The sequence below is a fragment of the Pyxicephalus adspersus genome, chromosome 2, assembly GCF_032062135.1.
Source record: "Pyxicephalus adspersus chromosome 2, UCB_Pads_2.0, whole genome shotgun sequence".
Lineage (NCBI taxonomy): Eukaryota > Metazoa > Chordata > Amphibia > Anura > Pyxicephalidae > Pyxicephalus > Pyxicephalus adspersus.
In genome coordinates, this window is record NC_092859.1 from 11,227,435 (window position 1) to 11,241,494 (window position 14,060).

Sequence of the window (14,060 nt, forward strand, 5' to 3'; positions counted from 1 at the left end):
CCATCATATTACAGTCACCCAGCTCCTGAGTGTCTTATTACCCCTGTATATCATATTACAGTCACCCAGCTCCTGAGTGTCTTTTTACCCTCCTGTAACATCATATTACAGTCTCCCAGCTCCTGAGTGTCTTATTACCCCTGTAACATCATAACACTGTCACCCAGCTCCTGAGTGTCTTATTACCCCTGTACCATCATATTACAATTGAGTGTCCTATTACCCCCTTCTGTACCATCATATTACAGTCACCCAGCTCCTTAGTGTCTTATTACCCTTTGATGATCTTTGCTTTTTTTTTCTTTCCAGGTTTCTGCATTGTGCTGTGTAGCCAGGGGTCATGACTGTAACATATACAGCTCGGGTGGCAAATGTACGATTTGGCGGCTTCTATAAGCTCCTTTTACTATGGAGAGGCAGCATTTACAAGCTATTATACAAGGAGTTCCTGGTCTTTTTGTTCATGTATCTGGCACTCAGCATTACTTACAGGTACGTTGGGCTCAGTGCTTAGTAGGGGCATCTATAGTATTGTAAAAGAGAAGGAGTGCAGCTGGTGAAATGATATTAAGCCAGCAAACCAATGAAATTGTGAACAGGTCTGTTCAGGTAAAAGGGTATCACAGCCATGGTAATCCTAAAATCAAAGGAGGTATTCTGTATTTAAGGCTTCTTAGCCTAGGACTGTGCAGAATGTGCAAATCTCTTTTTGATGTACCCTCTGGTTATAAATCTCAGTTTTTACATACTATAAGATTGTATGATAGTTTATCTTCAGTAAAAGATAAGGGTTCCAAGGATTCAAAGGCAGAGCAGATATTTATATGCAAATGTCACAATTTTTAATGAATTGGAGATTTAATCTGTCATTTGAGCCTCCCTATTGGTACGTCAATCTGCCCTTAAGCCTGTGTACCAAGAGGGAGACTTTGGAGCTGGGAGGTGATCACAGGCTCAAGAATGACATTTATTGGAAAAGTAAAGATCCGCATATAACTTCAGCTACTCATATCTGCAGATCTACTGACCAAACCTAAAGGGGAGCAAGTAACAGAAGGTAATTTAGGCTTCCAATACTATTTAAACAACTTTGCAACAAGACAATTTTTACATTGTGGATGTTTGGGGCTGATTGCCTTTAAATGCAAAATATTTCTGTCCAGTTAAGGTGTTCTTAAAGTTCTGGTATAGCAATAAATAATAGCTAGAGATGCAGAAACTAAATATTCATACCAATTGGCTTGTTGATCTCACACCATGATATGATTCCATTCTGTTTGACAGGTTTGTACTTACTGATGACCAGAAACGCAGCTTTGAGAAAGTTTCACTTTACTGCAACAACTACGCCAATCTCATCCCTGTCTCCTTTGTGCTGGGTAAGAGGCTTCTGCTACAAATCCATCCACAGTGACCATGGTCTTCTCCAATTCTAATAAATACTGTTTTATAAATGGCTGTCAATTAAATTCTTATAATTAAGTCTGCAGAAGAACAAATGGCAACTGGTTGGAATAAGGCATACCAAATTTTAATGTATAAAACACACTTTAGGTATAATATGTACTGATCGGCATTACAAAACATATCTGATGCATGGAAGGCATGGACTCCACAAGATCTCTGAAGGTGTCTTGTGGTATCTGGCACCACAACAGTAGCAGCAAATCCTTAACCTGCCCCTGCCAAAATTAATTGTTCCAATCATTTATACCAGGTAAATGGTGCGCACACACTGGGCCATGAGCTAAAAGAAAATCTGATCAGTCAGACCAGGCCACCTTCTTCCATTACCATGGTCTAATTCTGATGCTTGGGTACCCATTGCAGGTGGTTTTGGCAATGGACAGAGCTCAGCATGGATACGACTCATCTGGAGCTATGCAACCCCATACATAGCAAGCTGATATCCACTGAGTGTTCTTCAGCAGTTTGGAGATTGCCTGGTTGTCAAGCCATTACAAATTGTCTCTTGGCAATGTCTATGATATCCTTACAGTTGGACACTTTCCTGCTTCCAACACATCACAAAAGGAAATTCAGAATGGAGAATAGCTGGGGTTTTAAAGTTGACAATCAAACCTGTATTCGACATCAATAACACAATATACATTCAGGAATATATATATATATATATAATTACACTAATATACAACATGTAATAAGTCAGTCCGTATTGCAGATTCATAGGGTGCATGCCCATACTGCAAAAAATTTAGGTCTTTTAGAATTGCATGAAAATATAGTATATGATCCCAATGCGTTTCGCCTTTTGGTATTTTCAGGGTTTTTATGAGAATGGTAAATACAGTTACAAAAATAATTATACGTTACCATAAGTCCATGTTCCAGCACCTCACCTTTAAGAACTGACTGGTCACCTCCTGCCCTATACATCCCACCCCATGACCAGATCATCAGTGCTATCACTTCACCAGTCAGTGGATGTAATGTATAATCCCTGAAATGGCAAAAACTGAAGTTGGTAGAGGTCATTTAAGCTGTTGGATATGCAGTATCTCTGGTTTCCTTATCTCCTAGTTGTTACTTTAATTAAAATAGGCTTTCTGGGCCAAGAAAACGCATTTATTAAGGCTAAAAAGGTAAAGTGTACCTGTTCTCATCTGTGGTTGTCAGCTAGTTGTAGTTCTGTGTGCTGTGAACAGTATATATTTGCCTCATTGTTCAATAAACAGAAAAATACAAAATTTTGCAGCTTACCAGCCCCTAAATGATGGGGCATCATAAGATCCTAGTAGATCATAGAATACTTTTCCCTTTCCAGTCTTATTGATAACATTGGTTAAGCTAGAACATCAGATATTGCACAGTTAGGACTGCACTAGTTTTCAGGCAGAGTTTTCACTTATCAAGCTCCTATTGAAATATATTTAACAGACCTAAACAGAGCACATAGGATGTTATTTATGATAACAAATACCCAAATCATTAATTTTTACTACCTAGAGTGCTAATATTAAGAAGATTAAGGTCATGCATATTTTAATCTGGACAAGGACTAAAAGCATTTCGTGCTTTAGTAGCTTTTTTTTTTAAACTTTGAATGAAACTAATTTATAATTCCCCTTGCACATCAATGAGCTTTGGGTTCCAAGGACCCTATCACTGGTTGAGCAGTTGTTCTTCCTTGGACTGTTTTTGGTGGGTGCTAACCATTGCATAGCGGAACACTTGTGGGGACCTTCTATATGGAGATGTTGTCTAGTCATCCCATGTCAAAAATAAGTAAATACAACACTCTACCTGCTTTATTTACCAGATCTAACTAAGGAAAATGAGATGGTATTGCCCAGGGAAATCATTTTGTACCACTTTGGGTGCCAGAATTGGGCAGGTTTCGTTCATACATACAAAAATGTAAAATGTATTGAGCGAAAGGCTGAAAGCAAACCGTTTCTGATTTGTTTTATAATTCAATGTCCCAAAAATATCATAAAAAAAAAACAACCTCCCCTCCCTCTTTTAAACCTCCTATTCTCGTGTTTTGCAGGTTTCTATGTCACCCTGGTGGTGAACCGATGGTGGAACCAGTATACATGCATGCCATTACCAGATCGTGTCATGTGCGTCATCAATGCCACCGTGCATGGATCAGATGAGCGGGGTAGGATGTTCCGGCGGACTCTCATGCGGTACTGCAGTCTGGCTGGATTACTTATCCTGCGATCTGTCAGCACGGCGGCCTTTAAGAGATTCCCAACTATAGACCATGTGGTGGAGGCCGGTGGGTGCTTACTTGTCAATATGTACCAAGGTTATGTATTTGTGCTTTGATATTGACTGAAAATCCATGAATGATAGGAACTGATGTGATATTGGATCATGGGTGAATTTATGTTTGATATACAATATATATACACAAAGGCTGAGATTGGATAACAAGATCCATAGCACTGGCATGGTGGCAATGTACCTACTTAGATTATTGGAAAAATCTCCAAAGGTTCCTGTGCAGTTGTTTCCTTTTTCAGTGGGGGTACATGGATAGGTATAGAATCCACCTGTCATGGAGAGGGGCTTGGTTCTGCCAATAAGTTCCCTGAGCGCTGCATAATGGGATGGAGGTAAGTACCTGTTCACTTCATTGGCAGGGTTTCACAGGTATCGGACCAGTGTGTGCGAGAGTGGAACCAGTGGCCCACTAGTTGGAAAAGGAATGCACTTCTTTTGAAATTAAAAAACTTGCACCCCTACATGCCCATAGAGGTACTGGCTTGGCATTGCCAATGTCACACTTGCCTCCTTCTTTGCTAAAGCGCAGGCACCTCTCTTCTGCGCATGTGGGCAGTTCTGACCCTGGGTGTGCCTGCTCTTGCAAGTTTTATCAGTTTCACCCATCCCGCTGGCCAACCAGGAAATAGCCTCTTATTCATCCATGGCCATTTAGCTAGCTCAGACACAGCACTACTGCAATGTGTCTCCACTAGTGCCGAGTTCCCTAGCTCTGCTGAGCACTTACTCTACACTTGTTGGTTAATTCAGTTATTTCCCTGTCCAACTCCTGTTTTATCCCCTTGCTTCAGTGGTAGGGGTGCTTTGAGAGGAGCTTTCCGGGCTGGATCCATAGACCATTTTTTCCACTCTAGCATGGATCCACACAAGTTGTAAAGTTTATTCAGGACTCTTGTAATAATATCTTTCCATCACAGGGTTCATGACTCGTTACGAGCTGAAGAAGTTTGAGAATCTGCGTTCGTCCTATAACAAGTACTGGGTTCCGTGCGTTTGGTTCTGCAGTCTGGCCGCTCAGGCCCGGAACGAAGGACGGATTCGTGAAGACCAAGCCTATAAGATGCTCATAGAGGTAAGAGAGTGGGAGAGACTCTTCAGACTTTTATTGGGAACTGAATAAACACATTTTACATTTTCACCTAATATTTACATTAGTTGCCAGGCAAACAAATAAAACAGCAGTAATATAAAAATGTTCTAGTGAAGTATTCTTCAAAATTAACCTAAAGAGACATTCGGTCTGCTTTACCTGCTTCATAGAACTCATTTGTGTCACAATATACTTCAGATTGTTTGTATAACATAGTGCCATAATATTTCATGCTATACAGGGCAAATGTTCTGAAAAAGTAGCTTAAATCTTAAGAGCTTGTTCATACATTAATATTAATTAATTAAAAGTGTATGACGGCAAAAAAAAAGCAGTAAATCTATGAAATACATTCTTATATCTCCTTGTTGTATGCCAGTAAAAACAGAACTGCACCGTTGTCTCTTTCTTTTGCTTTACTCAAACTCTCCCGTATCTGTACTATAAACACTAATCATTTTGCATTCCTCCAAAAAATAGAAGGGCTACTAATGTATAAACCAAGATTTTTTTTTTTTTTTACCTGGAAATGACAAAAAATCTGTTTATACTCTCAGCCATACCACTAGATGGTGCTGTGACCTCATGCAAAGTATATAACAAACTCTTGCCAGCTGGGACAATATTAAAGTATGTTACATAATTTACATGAGGACACAGCACCATCTATTGGTTGCCAACAATAATGCATAAATGATACTGTAAGAGTTACATATCCTAATCAACTTAAAAAGTACAAATATTTTACCTGTAAAAAAGGAGGAAAAAGATAAACAGATTAAGCCCATGTGATTTTATTTTTTATTTTTGAGAATAAATGTTTCAAAATAACACATCATGGTTGTATTTAATCACATTTATTTTGACATTTCTGTTTATTGCCATTTTAAATCTTAGCAGTGACGGCCGCGTTACGTGCCCTAGGTTTATACTTGAATCAATGTAGTTTTCCTGTTTTTTTCAGGCAAAAGTAGGTACCTCTGTTTATATTTGGATCAGTTTATACTCGAGTATATTCCGTAATAAATCAGGAAATATGGATAGGATCTTTACTTGCCCATTAACAAAAAATAAAATATAAAAAAATGTTTGTCCCACTTTGAAAACACAACAAGCTAGAGGTGGAGTTTTTTAGTAACTCTTCTCTTTCTATAGGAGTTAAATGCTTTCCGTGGAAACTGTGGCATGCTCTTCCATTACGACTGGATAAGTGTCCCCCTGGTGTACACCCAGGTAAGATCTCAGAATATTGTCCATTCTGGGACCCCCAAAATCCAGTTATCCTAGTTTAAAAAAATTTTATATTTGAATTCTAAAATGTTTTTTTTTTTTCTCCCTCTCAGGTAGTAACCCTTGCAGTATATAGCTATTTCCTTACCTGTCTAATTGGGCGCCAGTTCCTGGATCCAGCTCAGGGGTACTCTGGACATGACCTGGACCTCTACGTCCCCGTCTTCACCCTACTTCAATTCTTCTTCTATGCAGGCTGGCTTAAGGTATGGGAAGACAAAAAGAACAGATTTTCTCTTCTTGGCTGATGTACATACTTTCCCTAATATTTGGCGTCCTTTTCTCTTAAGGTGGCAGAGCAGCTAATTAATCCATTTGGGGATGATGATGATGACTTTGAAACCAACTTCTTGATTGACCGAAATTTCCAGGTACGGATCAATTTTTCAGGGTTGTTTTATTGAGACACCGCTGTGTTTTTTCACATATCCAATTGCTGAGCCTTTGCACCTCCTAAGCACACCCATAAAAATGGCCAAAAGAGCTTTCCTACAAAGTATTTGATTGGGGGAGAATTCTGCAGGCTCAGTAGTTAGCACTCTGGCCTTAGGAGCACGAGGTCACCGGCTCAAATCTCGGCCAGGATACTATCTGCATGGAGTTTGCAGGTTCTCCCCATGTTTGTGTAGGTTTCCCTTCGGGTACTTCGGTTTCCTCCCACATTCCAAAAACATGCAGTTAGGTTAATTGGCTTCCCCCCAAAACTGACCTTAGACTGTGTTAAGGACATATAACTAGTAAGGACATTAGATTGTGAGCCCTTTGAGGGAGAGCTAGTCACATGACTATGGACTTTGTACAGGGCTGCATTGGTGCTATATACATACTGTGTTTTAAAAAAACAAGTTTTGGCCCTGTTCTCTTATCATGGCTTTGCTTGAACTTTCAGCCACGGTGCACGTTCATCATTCCAATTCAAAGCCTTGACATTGGAACCACACAAGCTTGCATTTCCTGAGGAATGGAGGCAATCAATTGTTAAATAATAACTTTATTTGGAAAAAAATACCAATAAAATATCAATGCAATGTTTGTTTTTTTTAAGGCTTTGCAATTGATGCTCTTATAATATAGAGATTAAGTGTATTCCTATTGATAAATCAATGCTCCATTGGATGTTTTCCCTCAATGTGTACTGAGAAGAGTATTGAGTGTTCAACCTAGCATATATATAGTATGGAATGTTCTTGCAGTTATTTCTGTGTTTGTGAGCTCTATGGTAATAAGACAAATATTAAGAATGGATACTTAAAGGGCCAAGGGTTAAAAACCCTTAACCATAAGCTAGTTTTCATTGGCTGGCATCAGATATGACACTGGGTTTTTTTTTTTATATATATGTTCCCAGCCTGTCCTACAAACAGCATTTTACATTTGTGATCTCTGGCTTTGCTTTTAGGTGTCCATGCTGGCAGTAGACGAAATGTATGGCGATGTTCCTCTTCTGGTGAAGGATCGATACTGGAACGATTCAGATCCTCGTCCGCCATACACAGCGGCCACTTTATTCCAGAAGTTCCAACCTTCTTTCCAAGGATCTACATTTGACATGGCGTAAGTACCAACCATCTCTGATTTAGTTTCATTATATTAGTGATGAAATTCATACCTTTCCTGTAGAAAGTGCTGCTCCACATAGTGCTCCTTGCATAATCGTAAGACCTTGACTGTCAGCCTAATTTTAAAATAACAAACATTGGAGATGTCTAGCTTAAATGTATCTTTTTAATTGTGAATTAGGCTCCCCAAGGAGGACATGCAGTTCCAACAGCTCTCGGACATAGAGGAAATGAATGAACAGACTATTGCCTACCCATTTCCATTGCTGAGCCGCCTCTTGACCAGCGTTGGCCCCTCTCCGCTGTCTTCGTCTGCTGTTCTCAGTGCACCATTTGTAGGACCTGGCAGCCGCTCATCACTGATTAGAAGGTCAACCAGCACCACGTCAGGATCTTCTGATGGGTTTTACCCGGAAGTCCCTCAGGATCTACCACTTGCTGACCCACTAGAACAGACTGATGATGGACAACCCCGCACCCCAGTATTCCATGTTGGATCACAGCCATTGTTTGGTCACTCTTATGAAGCTGTTCCTGTGGACACAATCCAGGCCTCTCAAGATAAAGAAACCATTGCTTGATCTGAGACTTCTTTATTACACTGAAAAGTAGATGCTGGCTGGCTGAACCAAAAGCTTCTCATACATCTGGTGGAAACTTCACCAGATACAGACTCATGAAGTCAGCCTGACCGATTGGACTGTTCAGAACAAATTCCTGCAAGAACTTTTTCCTTAACAAGTTTGGGTTGGACTGATTCTTAAATGATTAAATTACTCTTCCTATTTGGCCGTCCCAGCATTTGACTTTCTTCATACTTACCGTTGTCTTCGGGCAGGTCACATGGCATGCAGGATCCTTGGCTCTTCTTCGGCCATTCTCTGCATCATTGTACTGTAGGTGCAGAGCATGGAGGATGGATGGTCCCCCTTAATTTCAAGGGGGAGTTTGTGATCCAGTAAACTTAGGTCTGTAGGTCTGTGCCGTACCTTAGAAGAAGTAGGTCTTCAGGAAACCTGAAAAAAATACTATAATATATAAATGACTGAGCTCTATAGCATTGCATGGAGGGATGCTGGCAATGCACAGGTAAAGGGCTGTCTGTGTCCATCTTAAAAACTTGTCAAGATATATGGTGTCGCTTCCCAGACCTACTCTTGGTAATTAGTTAATTTTAATTCACCTTGACAACTTTAATATAAGGCTTATTTTACTTTTTAGTGCACCCATCAGTAATAAATGCTACCAATATGTGGTCTATGGAAAATATTATGCCTAAGAATTTACTAAATATTTGCAACTTTTGATGTTTTCGAGTGAATGGGCTTAAGTTTTTATGTGCAGTTCAGTAAGAGATGAACTGTGCACAAGATGAGAGCTATTTAATATAAAGTGAACAAATTGCCCTTGTTTCAACTTGATCATCATTAGCAGGTGGCTACAGTGCCGTCCCATTGATGCCGCAGATCTGCCAATACATGACCCTGCTTATCATTGAAATGAGAGCAGTGGTAGGTGGTGACTGGTGGTCCTGCTCCATCTTGCATTCTCAATCTACTTTCATCCCATTTAACCCATTGCCAACAAATGGCTCTGCATGTCAACCAATAAGATAAGAGGTTGCTTCATTTCAAAGTGGGTGTTAAGCGCTGCACCACTTTATAAATGTTCCAATGAACAAGCCCTAAGTATTATTCTAAGAGCCAAAAGTATGAACTTTTAAAAAATAACCAAAAAAAAAAAAGCCTTTTGACATTGTAGTAAGCTTTCAGTGTCACCTGCAGATCAACCCACTGCTTCTTGTCAAAGTATTAAGTATCTTACAAATGTGCCAAAGAGATCTGTTTTGGATCTGGAACATGACATGTATATACTGTATATGTTTTCTATGTTTTGTTAGTCAAGCCCTCCCTAAACTAAACACTTTTTTGTTCTTTGATGTGTAAACATGGTCTTCTTTTTTATTATAGCTGTGTCCCAGTGCAGGGACCTCTTTAAGTTTTCTCTTCAGCAGTTGTGTCTGGTAGGAAATCACTATAACGAGGGTGCAGGCAGAATTTACAGATGGTAACCCTCCAAAAACCCATTAAAGGTGCTAAAAAATGTGCTAGAATGGCTTTTATTGCACATGGTAAGTTGATATCTTGTTGGATCTTTTTTTGCCCATTTTATAAAGCTTTAACTAATGCCAAAGTTTCAAGTATTTTTATACTCTGCCATTTACTTTAGGATTTTGTAATATTTAATAAAATAATCTTTTTGATATAATACTACTGATTGTCTTTGTCATTTTTACTTTTTTTTGCACAACGAGATGAAAGATGCCACAAAAGTGAATATTCATTCCTAAAAATAAACTGAAATAAAATCGGGGGCTGCTATTGCTGGTTAGTAAAGGTTTTGGGTTTCATGATATCTCTCATTTTAAGATTCCTGGCCCTTTCTTTATGACTTGGTGGGCTATTGATCTGAGATCAGCATGTAAACGTGCATAAAGGGTTCTATTTACGTGGGTAAATGTGCATAAAGGGTTCTAGTTATAAAACATGGATTTAGACATTCCTTCAAACAATCCCTTGTGGGAATTTTCCAGGTCCAGGTTTCAATGGCAGTTATCAATTCCCACCAGGGAATGTTTGGAGCAGAGGTAGGCAAACTCATACGGCCTAGCCAATATTCCAGTCCGGCCTAACGCCCCCCTGGTTATTTATTGTTGGATCCGGCCTAATTGAATTATTGCGTTATCGCGAGTTCCCACCCAATTACTAAGCCTAAAGAGCAGAATCAACGCGCAGCTACCAGTCTCCGTCGTGTCTTCAACCCTGAATGGACTGACAAATTATTCTTCATCCAACGCGGCCCTGTGTTTAGTGTGCAATGACACCAACAGCACTTTCAAGCGGTCGTATCTCAAAGGCCATTTCAATGCCAAACACGCGGACACGTACAGAGACTACACCGCGGATGAGCGGAAGACTGAGGCTACTCGCTTGCAGTCACGGTTGGAAAAAACCTTTCCTTGGACACCTTGTATCTTCTGGCCTAGTGTGCCTTCTTGACCTCCTGAAATGGCCTAGTAATCCAAAACGTTTGCCGACCCCTGGTTTAGAAGAATGTCGGGGCAGGGTCCTCTCCTCTTGTGTCGCAGTCTGTATTCATCTGCCTATTGCAACCCCTTTTTATTGTACAGCGCTGCGTAATATGTTAGCGCTATATAAATCCTGATTATTATTATTATTATTATTATTAATAATGATAATATTGTCAGATTCCCTGCTTTAGAAAAGGAGCCCAAAATGTTCACTGTAAAGTCTACAACTGCTTTGTATTCCAGAAGGTACAGAGGTGGTATTGCTGGAGGGGTTATACATTTCATCATTAAGGAGCCCCACCATGCAGACGAAAAAACTGTCTCTGTGCCTGGGCATTTTTTTAAATGTATTTTGTATTGAAGTCAACTGTTGAGAGTACAAAACAATACATGTTTAACAACCATAAAACAATTTAAATGAACAAAAGGAAATACAGTAAAACATTTACAAATAGCGAGCATTTAAATTTAGCTATTAGAAAACTGTTAATAACTTGGGTACATGTGATTCCCCAACCCCATATTATATAAATGTGATAGGAGGATCCTCGCCATAACTCTACACGAGTACCATGAAGTGTGTTGAAAGTAGGTCATTTTTTGTTTTGACTGTTTTATATCTTCCCCCTACAAAAAAGGAACTGAAAATGGGTTGAGAGGAGTTGGTGGCAATTTTGTGGCTCGGATCTGCTCGGTAGAGGTCTTGTAGGGAAGGGTGAGCTGCAGCCAGAGATCATATCTGCTAACTGATTGATGCATTGCAGCTTCATTTTCTCCCATAGTGTGCAGAAGCCAAACTTAGACGGTCATTGAAGGTGTTAAAAGATGTAAAATAAAAGTGAATAATTAATGTTTTTTTTTCTTGTCTTGATGATGGACACACTGGTGACTTCCCATTCTCAGGAGCTTGTGTGGAATCTGATCTATTATTGTTGGAGGGGAGATTGGAGAATGTTCTTCTGAAATCTAATGTCCTCTTGAGAACAGTTCTAATCTGTTGCTGCTGCACCATGAACAGTGAGCGCCTATGATGTGCCTGTAAGTGGACCTCTTGTGTACTAGTCAACTTTTCCAAAGGAGGTAAGTTCATTGGTGTGGAGTGTAAAATGGCAAAACTAAGAGCATGCATTCCTAATGAGCTCCAGTGCTAAGAGTGAGAATCTGGGGGGTTCTTCCCAAGCCGAACATGCTGCCTCCTATCAGCCAAGAAATCTGTTACCCCATATAGATATGATCAGCTGGGGGAGTTTGCTGTATACTAGGGGTGACATTTTTGTAAGAAATGCAGAGATGAAGTCTATAACATCCAGGCATAGGCTCCCGGAGACTCCAGATGATGTAATAAAGGTTCACGGCATTGTTTGCAGACCTGTAGGGAAAATACAGAGGGTCTGTGATGCACAATATTTGAGATCAGAAAGTCTTTAAATCCTTAAATATTCTTTTGTATTCTTGAGCTTAGACCATTGGCTTCAAACTAGACGCACTGTCCACTTTTTTTTTCTACTTCTGTATAGCACTGAGGACAATAAACAATACGTGTGATCATTTCAGCAGCTTTTGTTGTCTTGTTAATTATTAATATTATTATTATTAATAAACAGCATTTATATAGCTGCAACATATTATGCAGCGCTGTACAAAAATAGGGGTTGCAAATGACAGACACTGACACAAGAGGAGAGGACTCTGCCCTGAAGAGCTTACAATCTAGGAGGTGGGGGGTATCACACAATAAGAGGGGAGATGAGTAGTAGTTGTTAAGTTGAGGTGTATTAGTATATGCAATGGGATTTGGGACAGGGAGTGATTTGTGGGATTTTTTTAAATGTATTTACTGTATACTAAACCTGAAAATTTAATCTGAGAAATTTAATTGAATGGTTCCTTTTTTGCAAGAAGCTGGTTGAAAACCCACAGAAGTGACATGTGTACTTCTGTTAATTTATTTATAGAAGAATCTGGTTTAACACAGACTGTAACTGTGGTGTGGTTTGCACTGACGGAACTTTTGCAATGACTGGCGCTTGATGAAGTGGTCAAGATTACATCAAATCTAACCCTTTACAGGCCAGAAAGGGCTCCTTCAGACAAACACTTCCCACAAGCAGTTGTTCCATGCACATTCCTGTAAGACGGCTTTGATTGGGTACGTTTAAAATCAATTTTTAGAGATGCGCCATTTTCACATACAAATTCTACCTTTGAGGTCTGCGGCAATATATGGGGCTTGAAATTTAGCATAGTGGTCTGAAAACTAAAGAACTTTTTTTTCTTCCCTCCTATTGTATGATGATTCCCCCACCTCCTAGATTGTAAGCTCTTCGGGGCAGGGTCCTCTCCTCCTCCTGTGTCACTGTCTGTATCTGTCTGTCATTTGCAACCCCTATTTATTGTACAGCGCTGTGTTAAATGTTGGCGCTATATAAATACTGTTTTTTTATATTATTGTTATTAATATTATTATTATTATTATTATTATTAATAATAATAAAATAAACACCAGCAAACATTGCCCAAAAGAACATTTATTGTATCTACAATGAAGGTAAACTGAAGTCCCGAACACTGAGAAGAATTTCTGCATTGTCCCTTCTGTTGTGGCTGGAGATGACCCCTTAATATAAATAAATGACATCACTACATGGAAGGTGGAATATCCCCATATTAACATCTAATGGTAAAAATTCTACCCCTTGTGCAGTTCCTAGTTTGCTGAATCACCCAGGTTCGCCCATGATAGTCTATCTTCCACAGTCCTGGAGCGTTTTATTAAATCAGGCCTATTGTGTCCATACATTATAACTTCCAGACTGATTCCTCTTTCTTCTTTAATCATCCCATATATATATAGGGGGAAACCCCACCTGTAAGGCAAAAAATTACAATTATACAACCCTCACCCCCATCTTCCATATATTTGCACATGACAGCATGGGTTGTTCTGGATTCAGTTCTTAGAGTGCAAAGCAGGTGAAATCTTGACACTCCAGTTCCTTAATGGAAGGTCTGACAAAGTTTTTCTTTTTTTTTTCCAATTTCATGGCTGACTGAGTCACTGTAATTATATTAACGCATCTGAGTCCCATAAGTACAGAAAGTTTAGAAAGCTGATTTGTTAACTTCAAAGTGCAACTCCTTCACTGGTCTGTTGTTTAGCAAATTCTTTCCTTGGGCCAGACATTCTGGAATCCCTCCCTCAGTCTCTCCTGAAATATGGTCACTTGTGTCAGAGACTGCAGACATAGTACAGGAGACAGTCAGAGACTGCAGACAT

The 14,060-nt window shown here is 39.6% G+C and overlaps 1 protein-coding gene across 1 annotated transcript in view; it reads left to right on the forward strand.

Annotated features, from left to right (window-relative positions):
- BEST2 (bestrophin 2) overlaps window positions 1–8,477 on the forward strand; it is a 15,896-nt gene extending 7,419 nt beyond the window's left edge. Inside the window, exons 2-10 of the mRNA XM_072399489.1 lie at window positions 310–492; window positions 1,285–1,379; window positions 3,512–3,745; window positions 4,671–4,825; window positions 5,999–6,076; window positions 6,187–6,339; window positions 6,424–6,504; window positions 7,533–7,687; window positions 7,874–8,477. Of these exons, the coding sequence (XP_072255590.1) occupies window positions 341–492; window positions 1,285–1,379; window positions 3,512–3,745; window positions 4,671–4,825; window positions 5,999–6,076; window positions 6,187–6,339; window positions 6,424–6,504; window positions 7,533–7,687; window positions 7,874–8,273 (1,503 nt within the window). The 5' untranslated portion in view covers window positions 310–340 and the 3' untranslated portion in view covers window positions 8,274–8,477. The remainder of the gene's footprint in view (window positions 1–309; window positions 493–1,284; window positions 1,380–3,511; window positions 3,746–4,670; window positions 4,826–5,998; window positions 6,077–6,186; window positions 6,340–6,423; window positions 6,505–7,532; window positions 7,688–7,873) is intronic.
- The last annotated feature ends 5,583 nt before the right edge of the window (window positions 8,478–14,060 follow it).